We start from the raw sequence: 15852 nt of genomic DNA on the forward strand, positions 1-15852 counted from the left end.
ACTGCCAGCTCAACATACCAACAACAACCCCAACCACAGGACCTAGTGTAATTACTTAAATCGGCAGGGCATGATTGCGGATGCCGTGCAGGTGCGTCCGCCTTCCCTGCACGGCACCGCAGGCCACGGCCCGCCACATACCCCCATCGCCCAACTGAGGCCAGGGAGCCATCCGGCCAAACCTACTCCCCTCTCCCCGCGAGCAGGAGAGGGAATCGGCCTGGACCGTCGGCGTCCCCAGCACCAGGTCCAGCGACAGAGAGGTGTGAGCGGATCCAGCGGCGCAGCACCTCTGCCGCCGCCGCTCCCCGCACGGCGACTCCGCCACCTTGCACTCTGGCTCGGGCTGAGCTGGTGGGCCCCGCGGTTGCTCCTCGACCTTCTTCCAGGGCGCATAGACGGGCACAGGCCCCTGCTGAGCCCCGGCTGCTCCCCCGCGAGTGGTGGGAATAGGTGCTACGGCAGGCTGCATCCTGGCTGGTCGCGACCTTGGGGCCGGCACAGGCGCTGGATCCAGCTGGATCTCCTCCACTCCCACGCCACCGCGGAACACTGGTGGGGTTAACGGTGGAGCCAGGCAGACCTGAGCTGGGCAGCCAGGCCCTCCATCCTTCGCAAGTGGAGCTCATTCAGGACCCACAGTTCTTCCTGCCGCCAGCATGCCACCACCGCCTGCTCCCGCTTGTAGCCGCCATTTCGGCCACCATTCGGACCAGCTCCTCGCCACGCCAGCCCGGTTGCGGGTCTGCCGTGCTCCCCATCCTGGGTTTAGGCACCACTGTGAATGGCCACAGCAGACCCGACGGCATGAACATGCTTTGAATCCTTTATTTACACACACGGTTGCTGTTACAACACACACAGAGTTGGAGCTCTCCTGCTGCCAGCTCAACATACCAACAACAACCCCAACCACAGGACCCAGTGTAATACTTAAATCGGTGGGGCATGATTGTGGATGCCGTGCAGGTGCGTGCGCCTTCCCTGCACGGCACCGCAGGCAACGCCCCACCCCATCTCATTACACTGCTCATTAAGGTGTCTCTCAGCAATAGACCGTAGGCTAACAGGATAAAATCACTCAGTGATTCTGTTTTATCCCAGTATTTGTGATATCTGCAGACTGACAACGTGTCTGTAATTACTGCAGAGAAAAGTACAACTCCCTATGTCCCAAAGGGATTCCTTAAATAAAAAGAACACATTCAGTTAGAGTGTTACTTTTAATTAAGTACTATTGTATAGAGAGCATAGATCCTCATCAAAGTAGTGGTGATACACACTAAGACTGGGGATATTTCCTATATATTTGTGTTTTACTTTAGCTTGTTTCCAAGTCCACAAAATCATTTCAGTTTTAATTTCTTTTTAAAGTCTAGTTTTTGTTTAGATTTTCTTTTTCTTTTAGTTTTAGTGAACAATAATAGCGTTGACAGGGAAACATCCAAGTGTTTCAACGGAGACAGCGTGTTTTGACCATGCTGCTGTGTCACTGTGCTTAGTGTGTAGAAAAAGGAGAGTGCTGACGGTGTGGTTTTCAGGCAGCAGCAGCAGCACTAACAGAGACAGACCAAAACAAACTGTGGTATCAAACCAAGACATGGGCTCTGGCGGTGTGCTAATCCACCACTTTTCTTTAACTCTTACACACATTTCTTACCTGCTGAGAGCTAGGTAACTGGCTTCCTCAGAAATGTGGTATTCATTTTAGCACAACAATATTAGCATTAACAATATCTCCACAGCAAGTCTGGAGCATGTTTGGACTTTTTTCATCCAGGGAATAGATCTGGTTCTTGTGCTCCACTCATTGACAGGACAGAGGAACAGAGAGCCATTAGGAATTAAAAATGAAACAGCAGCCAGTCAGAGTGAATGGACAATAGGGGTTAAGACTAACCAATAGCATGGATGGAATTCACTATGGTGAAAATATACTTTAACCTCCTAGGACCTGGCATCCAGATATGTGGACATCACATTATGGGTTGTCTAGACCACAATACTAAATTTTGCTCCACAAGTGCCTGATATCCACTTACGAGAACATTATACTGCCACTGCTCTATCGAAATTTAAAACGAATGTCCTCATATGTGGATATCAGGCCCTTGTAGAGCAAAATCAGGTCAAAAGATAATTCTTTGTTTTTACTTTTATCAGATCCCAATCAGCCCAAATAGCAAAGAGAAATTAAAAATGCATGCTATGAAAGAGTTCGGGTCTTAGAAGGTTAAGAAGAAGGAGGAACACAAGGTGAGGTAGGTGCTTCCATAGTAGAGTGGTTTACACATTCAGTTGGTAAGCAAAAGATTGCTAATTTGTTTCTAACCAAAGACACAAAACTCTTATGGGTCTGTGTCGGCAAAGACATCTGACATAAAACTGCTCTATCTAAAACTCAGTCCTACCCAATCTGGATACTCCTTGTAACAAGGGACTAGCTGAAAGAAGCTTTATTAGAGTGGAGGACAGTGTACACAGGTGAACTACACCTTTGCAGATCATACAGTCTGAAAGACACTGCAAAGTGGTGGCAGGGGAGAATGTAGCTACTCAGCATCGGAAGGTAGTCTGGATGACTTTGTACACTAAGAAGGGAAAGTAAGTGAAGCCATAAGGAAAGATTTAATGGTAGAAATTGAAAAATGTTATGCAGAGTTCAAAGAGGAATTGAGACAGGCTCTGGGTGGTAGGGAAGTTACCAGATGACCAATTATTAGGGCTGTGCGATATGACAAAATATATAGGATGACGAAATGAAAACGTTTATCGTTTCAAATTATACGCCATCTTTTGTTTCGTTTTGTCGCAAAATACACTGTTAACGCCAATATTTTTTTACTGGGGCACAGATAATACCAGCAAATCCAGTGAAGATGAGGCAGAACCAGATAGCTAAAAACAGAAGGACCAATCAAAACAAATCGAGGACCTTATTCCTAAACGACGGGCTACCTCTGTAGCATGGACATGGTTTGGTTATGAAAAGTCTGACACGGACCACAAAACTGTGCTATGCAAATTATGTCGCAAACCGGTCCCCACCTCAGACTCAAACACGGCAAACCTCTTCTACCACCTATGCAAGAATCACACGATAGAGTATGGAGTTTACGGATGGGAAGCAATAAACAGCCATCAGGTCCTCAAAATAAACCTTAGAACAGGCTGTTCTAAACGTTAGAACAGGCTTTTCCCCGCAGCACGCAATGTAATAAACACTCACAAAGAAAATGGCGGCCGTTACAACTTATGTCTAAAAATTAGTGCTGCCAGCATTAATCTTGTTAAAATGACGTTAACGTCACAACCGCATTAATGCGGATTGCCAGTGCGTGGGGCTGCTCAGCATCAACACCTTAGTGCGGTTAGCTCGTTAACACGCTAGCGCAGATCACCCCGTGCGTGGGGCTGCACGGCATCAACGCGTTAGTGCGGTTAGCTCGTTAACACGTTAGCACGGATTGCCCATGCGTGGGGCTGCACGGCATCAACACATTAGTGTGGTTAGCTCGTTAACACGTTAGCGCGGATCGCCCCGTGCATGGGGCTGCACAGCGTCAACACGTTATTGCGGTTAGCTCATAAACATGTTAGCGTCGTGCAGCCCCACGCACGGGGTGATCCACGCCAACTCGCACATTTTCTCCAAACACCACGTCTCTGTAGCTTTCAAACCCAAAACATGGTCCACCCGAAGGATCTGGTCCCCTGGGACAAACAGAGTAATATAGTCCATGCTGTTAAGTGCCAGGAGGAATGGCATGATTTATACATCGGGGAAACTACAAAACCTCTGACTAAGCTGATGGCACAACACAAAAGAGCTAACTAGTCAGGCCAGGACTCCACTGTCTATTTACACCTACAGGCCAGTGGTCAATATTTCAATGATGAGGATTCACATCGTGCAGAATAAATACTCTTATTGATACTTTATGCAAGGAATATTTAAAATAATATGTTATAAATACAGAACTTGGCAACATGGTGGTGTGGTGGTGTGCACCCTTGCCTCACAGCAAGAAGTTCAACTTCACCTTCTGACCAAGGCCTTTCTATAGGCTGAGGCCATATACTTTTTTTCGTTGCTGTAGTCCATATTAAGGCTTACTCAGGGAAAGCAAAGTAAGTATTTAAGCCCTTGTTTACTTCTACAAGAATTGAACATTTGTTATTAGTGAGACGAGCATAGCCAAAAGCATGCCAGTCTCCCAGAATTTTTCAAATACATTGCTGGCATAGTTTATTTATTTATCATTTAATCTCTTGTATTTTCAGTACTTTAAATTAAATATAGGCTTTCGATGACTTACAAATCATTGAATTCTGTTTTGACTGACATTTTTTCTTCCAATTTACCTCATTCTGAAGCTTCATGCAAGATCTTGATTTGTGGCGTGAGGATGATCATGAGATTTCACTCTGGGTGAACTGCTTATAGCATCAAAATGTTTGCCAGCTTTTCTGCAGACATAAACAGGATGATGCTGAAACACACTTTAAACGTGGACTCATCTATTCAGAGTACCTTCTTCCAGTAGTCTACAGTCATGTTTTTATGCTCCCTAGCAAATTTCAGGCATTTCTAGGTACAAACAGGGCTTAATAATGACTTCTTATAAGCCATTTTTCCATTAAAGCCTTGTTCATTCAGTCATGTGCTTATTCATTCTTGAGATCTTCTCAGACCCTGATTATGGCCATAGCACCCTGACCACGAACATGTCTGATCTCACAAGCTAAGTAGGGTCAAGTAGAAAAGTGGTATGAAAGAAGCAGTCCATTTACCTGATTCTAGACGTATTTATCTGAGATGGAGCTCTGGCTCTAGTACTTAAAATCTTGAGGTGCCAGATATCTGCTTCAGTCAGCTTTCTGCCTCTTCCTTACCGCAAGTATCAGTCTTGGCAATCCACTCCAAAGCATACTTGATCAAACTGTGAGAACCCTCAAACATCGCAAAGTGCTTTAACACAGACTCTTCCCTTTTTCACCATTTTGAACAGGAATGCCGCATTTCAAACTGAATTCACATTTTTATACCTAAATTTGAACCAGCACACTAGACTTGATTTTGTGAAGTCAAAAGTAAGTAAATAAAGAAAAAATATTATTTACATAGTCCAAGTTCCTTAAACTACCATGACCTGGATGACTGAGAACCTATACAGACATATTTATATAGTCCTTTTCAAGAACCAATGTCAGAATATTAATTTAAAAAATGTATTAATTAAGAAATTAATAAAATATCATATTCAACCACTAAAATGAATTTTTCTATTCAAGAATGCAACTAAATAAATGCAATTTGGCGTCGTTATTAAGAAAATAATAATGTGCTTTTCAATTTTTTCTTCTTTTTTTGGCAAGCAGTACATTTTAAAAAATTATGGATAACAATAATAGTTACATTTTAGAATTATTCCAATTAAGGAGCATATGCACGTAGTGCAACCATTACAGAAACAAAAATATTTTGGTAATTACCAATAATGTTAAGTAAAGGCAACTGTGACACACTGATGTAAAGTTATGCACCGCCATTAAATGTGTGCTCCAACCATCACTTATCACAAAACTTAAAACTTGTCCTATGGCATTCCAGTCTACTGGCTTGTCAGTCCTCATCACTGACATCACTGGGGTTATTAACTCACTGAGTACATTTATGTGCATTAGCTCTTTTGAAAGAGAAATGCCCATCCATTTATGTGTAGTTGGATTAATTCATACCACAATCCGAATTTCTGATGGCTCTTACACACGGTCTCATTTTTAATAGTTAGGTATGATGTCTAGACAAGATATTAATTATCTTGTAGCAGCACCTGTCTGTGGTTTTATGGCTGGTTAATGCCATAGTAGTTGTATCTGAAAACACTCCACTGCTTGTTAGCCATGACTTGATGTGATGTGCATGGCTAAAAGCTTTTGATACGTCTTCATTTTTTGCTCTGCCTAGAAGTACACAAAGAACATTTTATTTCCTTTGGTGTGATTAGCTTTTTGTCTTCAAGAGCAACTGCAGTATTTTTTTATTTATTTAGGTATATATGCATGTACAGTACTGTGCAAAAGTTTTAGGCAGATGTGAAAAAAATGCTATAAGAAAAGAATGCTTTCAGAAATATAAATGATTATTTATTGCCCCCAAGTGTATTCTGCAGCAGGACAACAACCCCAAACACACAGCCAAAGTCATTAAGAACTATCTTCAGCGAAAAGAACAACAAGAAGTACTGTAAGTGATGGTATGGCCCCCACAGAGCCCTGATCTCAACATAATCAAGTATGTCTGGGATTACATGAAGAGACAGAAGGATGTGAGGAAGCCGGCATACACAGAAGATATATGCGTAGTTCTCCAAGATGTTAACAACCTACCGGCCAAGTTCCTTCAAAAACTGTGTACAAGTGTACCTAGAAGAACTGATGCTGTTTCGAAGGCAAAGGTGGTCACACCAAATATTGATTTGATTTAGATTTCTCTTTTGTTCATTCACTGCATTTTGTTTATTGATGAAAACAAATGATTAAGACTTCCATTTATGAAACCTGCCTAAAACTTTTGCACAGTACTGTAGGTATTTAATTAATTAATCTGAATAACTAATGCCAGAAGATGTCATACTCTTTTGGCAAAAACTACAACAGTCTAACTGATACTATAAAAATGCAGAAATCTGACTGAGATTAATTAGGACACTGTGATTGTACAGAACTACTGCCAGCTTTAACACGGTCTTAGTCAATGATCCCGAGTCCATTATTCTGGATTCCAGACGTTTAGATCATGCTGAATAACAACGTACAAAAAAAGTTTTTTTAAATACAGCATGTAGAAACATCGTAGAAAACAGTTTACCATACAGAAAACCATACAGTAAACTGTTTTCCAAGATGTTTTCTAAGCCATATGAACCCATCAAGTTCCTTCCCTCCTCCATCAACCCTGATCCTCAAAAACTAATTCCTCTTCCTCCACAAGAGATTCTCGGGAGGATAGGGTCAGGAAGTGGCCTATTTGTTCGAAAACAGATTCCACAAATACCAAAGTGAGACCTAAAGGGAAGACGTGCTTTCCGTTGCTTTTAGGCAGCCTGTTAAGACAAGAAAAGACGGCTTCTTACTACTTTAGCCTCCAGTCTCTCTCACGCTCCACCCAGCCCTCTCCTTTCAGACCTTTTCAGTTTTTATTCCTGCTGTTAAAGTCTTATGTGAATAATATTTACTAGTTAGCAGGTTTACTTAAACATTTCCATGCTGCATGTTATCCTAATTAACAGGGTGTGGCTGTATATAGCTGAGATAATTATGCAAAAGTATGCCAAATACTAAAGATGTAAGCTTCCTGGCAATGGCAATTACATGACAAGTTAAGGCATTCTTTCTACTTAATATATGCTTACATCAATAATAACACTACTTGAACACTTTTTAGGGGGAATATGGATTTGAGATGGAAAAATGAGGAGCGCAACATGGAACTAAGGAACTCATCCAAGACAAAAACTTGACATATCACTGTTTTCATACGTGTTTATAATAGAACACCACAGACGTCATTGTGTCTTAACAGTGTCATAGGCCAACATTCACTTTTCTTCAGCTGACTGAGAGGATGTGCTAATTTTATCAGCGAAAAACTGAGGCTCCGGTATTAGACAACAAGTCACCAAAAAGAAGTGTCTCTCTGTAGTTCAGTTACATTTCATTGCAAACTAATGTAATATAATAATGCCTTAAACACATTATTCCATAACGAATCATCCCGCTTTACTGTGCGGGACCTCTGTTAAATATGATATGAAGACATGTTAATGTAAAAGATGTTTGCATATTATTAAGATATCAAATAAAAACATCTAAAAAATATATATTAAATTGCGACTTAAAAATGTGGGTCTTTGTGTCATGCATTATGAATGAGGCAAGTTGTTCGAAAAAAGGCGAACAAGGGAAAAGAAAAGGCTTATACTGAGTTGTATGAGAGGCTGGACACTGACAAAGAAGAAAGGAAGCTTTTTAGCTTGATGGGCAGCAGGTCAGGGTGACCGAGTAAGCCAAGAGAAGAACTTTGGTACTGTATCAGGAAACTAGATGTGGCACAGAAGTATATGAGGGTGGTGCAGGACATGTATGTGGACATCGAGACAATGGTCAGGTATGCCTTAGGAGTGACAGATAAGTCCCTTTTCCACTAGTACCTACTCAGATCGACTTGTAACGGTTCGCCACGGTTTTAAAGGTTTTCCATTAGGTCATAGTACCTGGTACTGAAATACTACTTGCTCGGCCGTGGTTCCAAAGTGAAAAAATTAAAACCACCATTTTTGAAACCCAGCAACGATAGAAAAGCTTTAAAAAAAAAACCCAAAAAAACCCAACAACACAGTGGTACGTCCACCTTTGTTGTAGCGTTCGTATCTAACGCTAATCAGGTCACAGGATGCTCAGCCACATTGCTATAGCGATGACCACACACATTATAAAATAATCATAAAATAAATAAATTACCTTAACACTTTGCATGTCATTGAGTAAAGTATTTGATGCACAAGCAAAATGTGACTCGGTGGAGAGACACTGTTCAGTTCTCTCAAAGTAGGCAAACTTACAAATTCAGCAAGAGACCAATTAATTATTTCGCCCTCTATACAATTAAAATATCACTATCTTAGCACCTAATGAGCCTTAACGTAGAAAGAAAGCCATCAGGAAAGTAGGAAACCCTAATACAGAGACAGCCAGTAAAGACATTTGAAAGCCAGATACAATCAAAGACAAAATTCAAAAAGATAGGGAGAAAAACAGACAAAAAGGACACCCCCTTGTTTAGTAGAACGGGAACTGTCTCAGTCACTTGTTTCAAGTCTTACTGAATATAACATGACAATAACAATTGACAATCAATCAATATAACAATTTGATAGTCCCTGTTAGATCAAAAAGGATGATAAGGCAGGATATCCTTGACCAGGTGACTGGCAGGTCAAGACACTATGAGTGTGCCAAACTTTTCTTAGCTGTTACCAGCTGTGGCGGCATGGCTGCCACTGTTTTCATGTTTTGTATGCTTGTGTGTGTAATAGAGTCATCAGGACACAACATGGTAAGAGACAGAAGCTCTGGCTTCTGAGCAGGAAAACGCTGCTCAGAGTATAATTGGATAAGAGGCTTACTTTGTGTCATGTTAGGGGCTTTCCATTATGGCAGCAACTGGAAACCATTAGAGCAGCCCTTCAAAGGGTCAGCCAGGCTGGTCAGTGTTTCTCTCTGTGGACTGGTGTTCCCAGTGCAATGTAAATACATAAGAGCGAAGACACCACTAACATTTCTTTGATGGTTTTTTAGTAATATCAGTGAATGCTCAAAATAACCAGCAGAAAAGTTCATTTTAAAAACAACTGACAGAAGCTTTGACATCAGCTGTCCCAGCTACTGGCCTTAGTTTAAACATATGGCTATGATTGTACTATGTGTTGTTTTGTTTCCGAAGATATCTCAGTGCTTTTTTAAGAATATCCTGTCCATGCTGGTCACAGCTAAAACAATAGCGCATCCTGTCTGCTTGCTTCCAAGTCCTGATCAAGTCTTAATGTGTTCATACTTGTGTTGAAGACTCATTGCACCAACACACCTTAGCTTTAAAAATATGTTTAAAATATGCAGAAAAGCCAGCAGCTGCTGTTGGAATTGGGAGTGTGACTTGGCAACACTTTATCAAGATTGAATGATGGGCCCTTTGTCAGCTTGCCTTTGTTTAACCCAAGTTGGTGATATCAATTAAAGTGAACAAAGAGACACAGAGAGGCCTGCTGTTTAACATACATAAAAAAATCAACAAAAGGGATCATTCTGTGGTGTGCAGAATGTTTGCGTACTTGACCAAACATTGTCTATACACTTAAAACAAAGTTCCCTCCGGTGTACACTTCCTGTTTGCTTCATGAAAACTTTAGAAGTTCCCCACATGATACAAGTAAGTCCTTATCCAGTACTCAGAGCAGCATTTTCCTAACAAACAGCCACTGTAGAGAAAGACCTCCTCAGTTAGCCACTGCCTCTGTCTCCTGTTTAGAAAAAGGCAGCATGGGCTGCACAGTCACTCCCTGCATCCCAGAGGAGATGAATTCCATTGTGGGAGTAGGGGATCAGAGTCTCTTTCAGCCTGACTGTGTCACAAGGACTCTTGATCCAAAGCCAAACAAAGTCCTCTGATACTGCCAACTATGCCCTGATCGGGACACTGAGCGCGCTGGAGTAAACTCAGATGCTGTTAAAGGCAGGTATCTATACAAATAGCGCAAACTGAATGTTAGATTTTCAGCTACAAAGTATTACAGCTGTTCAAGGATCCAAATATAAATCAAACAAAGGGGGGGGGGGGGAAATCAGCAAAATATTACCATCTTTACTTGTCTAATCATTGCAATTCTACTCAGCGGGTTATTGAAAATGTTGTTTTGTACATTATGACAGCTAAACATGCAATCATCAATACAAGTTTCATTAACACTGCGTTCAGTTGCCATTAGCATACGGGGTGGATTTTCAAATTAAGAGCTTATTAGAAAATACACAATTATGCCCAGTGAATCAACGTTACAACCTAAATACTGTTAAACATCTGTGAAGTGTTGACAGCAGTTTAAATTGGTAAATGTGACAGGAAAGAATTGGCGAATGAAAACAGTAATTCTGTCAATGAAAAGGCATTGAGCGGTAAGATATCGAGTCAGTGGTTGTACTGATGGAATCAGTGCTGTGTAAATACACATTATGCTGAGTGTATCAGCACTTCAGGTAAAAACGAAGGAAAAGCTGACTTTGCAGAAATGGAAGTCTGTGCCTAGCTGCCGCTGAGGAAGGGCTCTGTAAAGGCTAAAACCTAAAAATACATCAATCATGTAGCTACACCCTCACCACTAAGGTCAGCATTTTCACCTGCCTTTGCCAGATGACAGCAGTCAAAAATGACTGAAAATGTAAGATCAGAAGGTCATCAGAAGGGTTTAGAGGCTGCAGAAGGAACCTCACACAGAAGCAGGAAGAACAAACTAAACAAAAAGGTTCAGAACATTCTTGTTGTGAAAAAAACATATTATTAACTTGGGTGTGAAAGGGTTAAGTAAGGGTTAGGTAATTATAATAAAATCAAAAAGGGTTTAGCCAAGAAAAAGAGGCGGGGGGGGCGGAGTAAGAAAATTCTGTTTAGAGCCTTTTAAGTGAGTTTGAAATGAGTGGACAAAAATATAATTTCGAACCATAAAAGGGAAAATAAAAGTCATCTTTGCTATATTCAATCAGCAGCACAAAACGTACGTTTTAAAGAAAGTTTTAATCTCCAGGCTTCTACTAACAATTAACTTATAAACTAGAAAACAATGAGCAATTGATAAGGATTAATATAAGCACAGGAACACCCAAATTTTACATCTTGGCAATACAGACAATTACTCTGTACTTTTTACATAATGTTTGAAAGGGACGTGGCTTTTCAAAATCAAAATATGCAGAACTGACAAAAAGTTGTATGCCACTGCTGATCACCAACAAAGCAATATATAAGTGGAAGAGGTCCTTACCAGTCTGGCCTCCCTGCGCACCCCCTCCGTGTTCCTCAGCCAGAAGCGACTCAGCTCACTTAACTCCAGTATTGGCTGCACCTTCAGCCTCACCGTGTCTCCTGACTGACGGATCATCTCCACTATCTCGTCTCGACTCTTATTCTCCACATTTCGTCCATTTATCTCCACCAGCCTATCGCCTGGCACCAGGCCCAGTGCCAGATCCTTAGTGCCTGCACCAGGCTCTGCAAAGTGAACCACACGTCTGTACACTCCTCCATCAGGGCTGCGGTCCAGCATTGTAGTGCGACGCAAAGAAAATCCAAAGTCACCAGTGTTACGGCGCTGGAGTTCCAGTTCACGGGTTTCAGGTGGACTTGGAGCAACCACAGCTGGCAGCTGGAGTTGTGCAGGGAAGGTTTTATCGACCACTTCGGGAATGGAGATTCTTTTGGGGGCTTCTGCTCCAGGCTGCTGCTTGAGGCTGTGCTTGCGGAGCATGCTGAAAACTTTACTCTCCACCTGTGGGGATGGGGCAGCAGAATTCTGGCCTGAAGGGGTGGATCCCTCTGAAGGGCTCTCCTCTTTGCTTCTCTGGGAAAAGGAGAAGCGTTTCATCATCTGTGTAGAGTTCTGCTTGGCAAGTGAACCGAAGTGAGCAACTCGATCTCGCACTGAGCTGCGTTGTCCATCCTGTCCTCCTCCACCCTCACCCTTCAGATCATCATTGGAGCTGGCAATGCTTAGTTGGTCATCCAGGATCATGCTGCTTCGGTTACTCAAGCCATCTAATTCAATGTCAGTGAGGGGGAGATCACTGGTGCTGGCCACTTTGATGGGAATGGGGTTGGAAATCTCAAGCTTGTTCCTAGATTCCCGCTTCGACTCCCTCTTCAGGTTGAAGAAACCACGGCGCATGCTCATCTCCTCCAGACTGCGCAGCTCTGCTGCAGACATCCTCTCCTTTTTCTCCTTCTTCTCCTTCTCCTTTTTCTTTAGATTAAACATTGTGGCACTAAATTAACTTAGTGTTCCCTTTTCGGCTGAATTGACTTCAGGTCAGGTGTGTTTGCTATGATCCAGCGAGGAAAGGCTAAGAATTAAAAAAAAGAGAGAGACAGAGAGAACAATTTCTGTTAAACTGCTAAATATTACAGTAACTGCTCTCCATGCACACCAGTGTGTGTCCATGAGTGTATTTGTTTGTATATGTGACTGTTATATATTGCGATGTTGGTATTTTAAAATATTATACATCACTGATTTGTGCATAAAGTATGAATATTTGTTGTAAACTGGTTCTGTAATTGTGGCAATTTATGAATTTAAGTGATAATTTCCGAATATATAAGAGACATGGATCGTCCGGTTATCGGATCAGATGGCGATGTTAAACGTTATTTGGCTTGTTGATGACTGCATTGACATTTTGAGTGGACTAGTATGCAGGTGTGACATGCCTAATAGCCAGGAATCCCTAATTGGCTGAATCTTACTCAATGTGTATATATATGCAAACGTGTATGAACACTGTTTCTTTGTACCTGACGAAGGTCACACAGACCAAAAGGTTGTAACTGAATAAAAAATTAAGGTAAGCAGGACAGTATGCGGCTGTAACAGTGATAATGAAAGAATAATGATTCCCTAATGTTTTCACACACCTAGAACAGTCAGACAGGCTAAGAAAATTGCCTTTTCTCATTACTGTCACAATTAAATAATATAAACAATAATTATTATCAGTATTATTGATGTCTTCGGACTGTGGGAGAACATGCAAACTCCACACAAAGACTCTGGCCTGTTGGTGGAATTGAACCCAGGACCTTCTGTGAGACAACAGTGCTTACCAACGTGCAGTTAGTGGGGTTAGGTCAATTGGTAACTCTAAATTGCCCATAGGTGCGAATGGTTGTGTGTCTCTATGTGTTAGCCCTGTAATAGACTGGTGACCTGTCCAGGGTGTACACTGGGATAGGCTCCAGCTCCCCCCGTGACCCTGACAAGGATAAACGGAACAGAATGGATGGATGTATTATTATTATTATTGCTAGTGGTGGCATAATCTGATGACAGACATTTATACTGTCTCATAGTTACATTTTTATATCACTTTATATAACTTGTTTTGTCTGCTTTGTTTCATGATTCTGCCTGCTTATTTAATGGATTTTTTACCACTGTATTGTTGCATATAGTTAAAAATGTCCGTAATTACACACATAATATTACTACTATTAAAATGCACAGACCAGATCTAGTTTGAAGACTGTAAAAAAATTGCAGGTGACTGAATGAGTGATAATGAATGAAGTTAAAAACATTTTTTAAGCTGGCATCAAACATCTAAGCAAACCTGATTGTTTGCATAGAGCATATGTGTAGACGCCCTTGCAAAAAAAAAAAAAAACAGACCTACATCCCTGAACACTTCTAGTATTCTTACATTAAAAAAGCCCACTGGAGAAGCTTGACAAGACCATTTGTTTAAGCCTCACAAATAAGGTAGAGTCCTGCCACAAACTGAAAAGTCCAGGCAGGCACATCCACATGGTTCAGCCTGGTTCTTATAAACTGCTGGGTAATACACAGAGATTCTTATTTACAAAAAAATAAAAATAAAAAACCTCCTACTATTTTAACTGTGGAATAGGTGAATTATGTCAGTGATTTCTCCTGCTAAGATAAGTCCGGATTTCCAGCAAAAAAGGTCATTCAGCTGTTATAAAAACCTCATCAGGCAAGCGCCTAAACTGTCAGTTATGAAGTAGTCATATGCTCAAAGGTGTAACAGATTAGCACTGCAAACATCACAGCTATTTATATCTATACAGCAAAACTACCGTGGTAACGTGTTGTACAGATTTACATATAGTGCTTAGCAACACAGTATCGAATAACCAATTTGCCAGAACAGTAAAGGTTTCCTTAACAGTCCGTTCAGATTATTACCTTCTGTCATCTGTAGCCAAAATAAACGAAGAGCGTCTGCACTAACAGTAGCGTTAGGTCCTGTATGCACTGGTTAAGGAATGCTAAAACGCTAAATGGCTTAAGAGTTTTAAGTTGCTTCCCTTTTATCTACTTGGCTTCTGCAGTTAAATCAACACTAATACTTAACCACTAACGTAAACAAAGCGTATTTGTCAGCCGCACTTCTCATTAAGCGTGAAGTCGGGGACAAAAGCATGACAGAGCTAAAATAAGTATAGCTTCTCAGCTACATTAGCTAGCCGAGCTACTGCTTTGTAAATGAAGGTAATGTTACCTAATAATCAATATCTCTTGTTTTATGCTATTCCAAATGAGAACGCACCAAAAACACAAGGTTACATATTTTATGTATTTTTTTTTCACTTTTCATTTAGCGTCTAGCTAGCTAACTAGCCTAATTGGCTCAGGTCACAGCCTCAGTTCTTTGCCCTCATTTTGGTAAAGCAAATCCTGGAACACTCTGGGATCCTGTGAAAATCATTCAGTCAGCCCCACTGACTGCCTGTCCGTCTCAGCACAGCTGCCTTAACTCTAAATGTGCCTTCTCAGTAGAAGCACATATCTTATTATAGGAACAGATACTCACAGCTTTCCAATACTTCAAACGAAGCCTCGCTAGTCCCTTGTTAATGGGTGTAGCTCGGCTTGTAGGGAACAGAAACAAGCTTTCAGGCTCTGGTTGTGATAGCAGGCTGCTCCCAGTCCAGCTCTGAAGCGTCAATACTGTATCAAAAACGCGGTCAACCTACTCCCCCTTCTGTTCATACAGTGTAACCAGGTACACTACTGGAAAGACTGTTTTTAATTGTGAGTTGTGTATTTAAACTGTACCACTACCACAGTATTTGTACACAGCGGTCGATTGTCTTATTAATAATTCTACTTGTTTACTATGTACGACTCTGGATAATGTAACTCCAGTGAAAAAGAAAGCCTGGGAAAATAGTTTGCTGCTTTATAAAAAAAAAAAGCCCTCCATAAAGCCAGAACATCTTACTATTCATCATTGATTGAAGAAAATAACAACAACCCTAGGTTTCTCTTCAGCACTGTAGCCAGACTGACAAAAAGTCAGAGCTCTGTTGAGCCAACCATTCCTTTTAACATTAACTGGTAATGACTTCATGAATTTCTTAACAAATAAAATTTTAACCATTAGTGAAAAAAACTTGGAATCATCTCACAGATATAACATTATGTACGGCTACTTTCAGTGCCATTGTTATTTAATTAGAGTATTTTTCTCCAATTAAAACTTTCTGAGTTAACTTCAGTA

The 15852-nt window shown here is 41.2% G+C and overlaps 1 protein-coding gene across 9 annotated transcripts in view; it reads right to left on the minus strand.

The window, feature by feature from the left end:
• The window catches only part of myo18ab (myosin XVIIIA b), a 126718-nt gene extending 111446 nt beyond the window's left edge, over positions 1-15272 (minus strand). For all 9 annotated transcript variants that reach the window (XM_063492376.1, XM_063492373.1, XM_063492372.1 and 6 more), the window contains exons 1-2: positions 15163-15272; positions 11598-12672 (exon numbers count right to left, since the gene is read on the minus strand). In XM_063492376.1, the coding sequence (XP_063348446.1) occupies positions 11598-12587 (990 nt within the window). In that variant the 5' untranslated portion in view covers positions 12588-12672; positions 15163-15272. The remainder of the gene's footprint in view (positions 1-11597; positions 12673-15162) is intronic.
• Between the last annotated feature and the right edge of the window lie 580 nt (positions 15273-15852).

Source organism: Pelmatolapia mariae, linkage group LG14 (assembly GCF_036321145.2).
Source record: "Pelmatolapia mariae isolate MD_Pm_ZW linkage group LG14, Pm_UMD_F_2, whole genome shotgun sequence".
Lineage (NCBI taxonomy): Eukaryota > Metazoa > Chordata > Actinopteri > Cichliformes > Cichlidae > Pelmatolapia > Pelmatolapia mariae.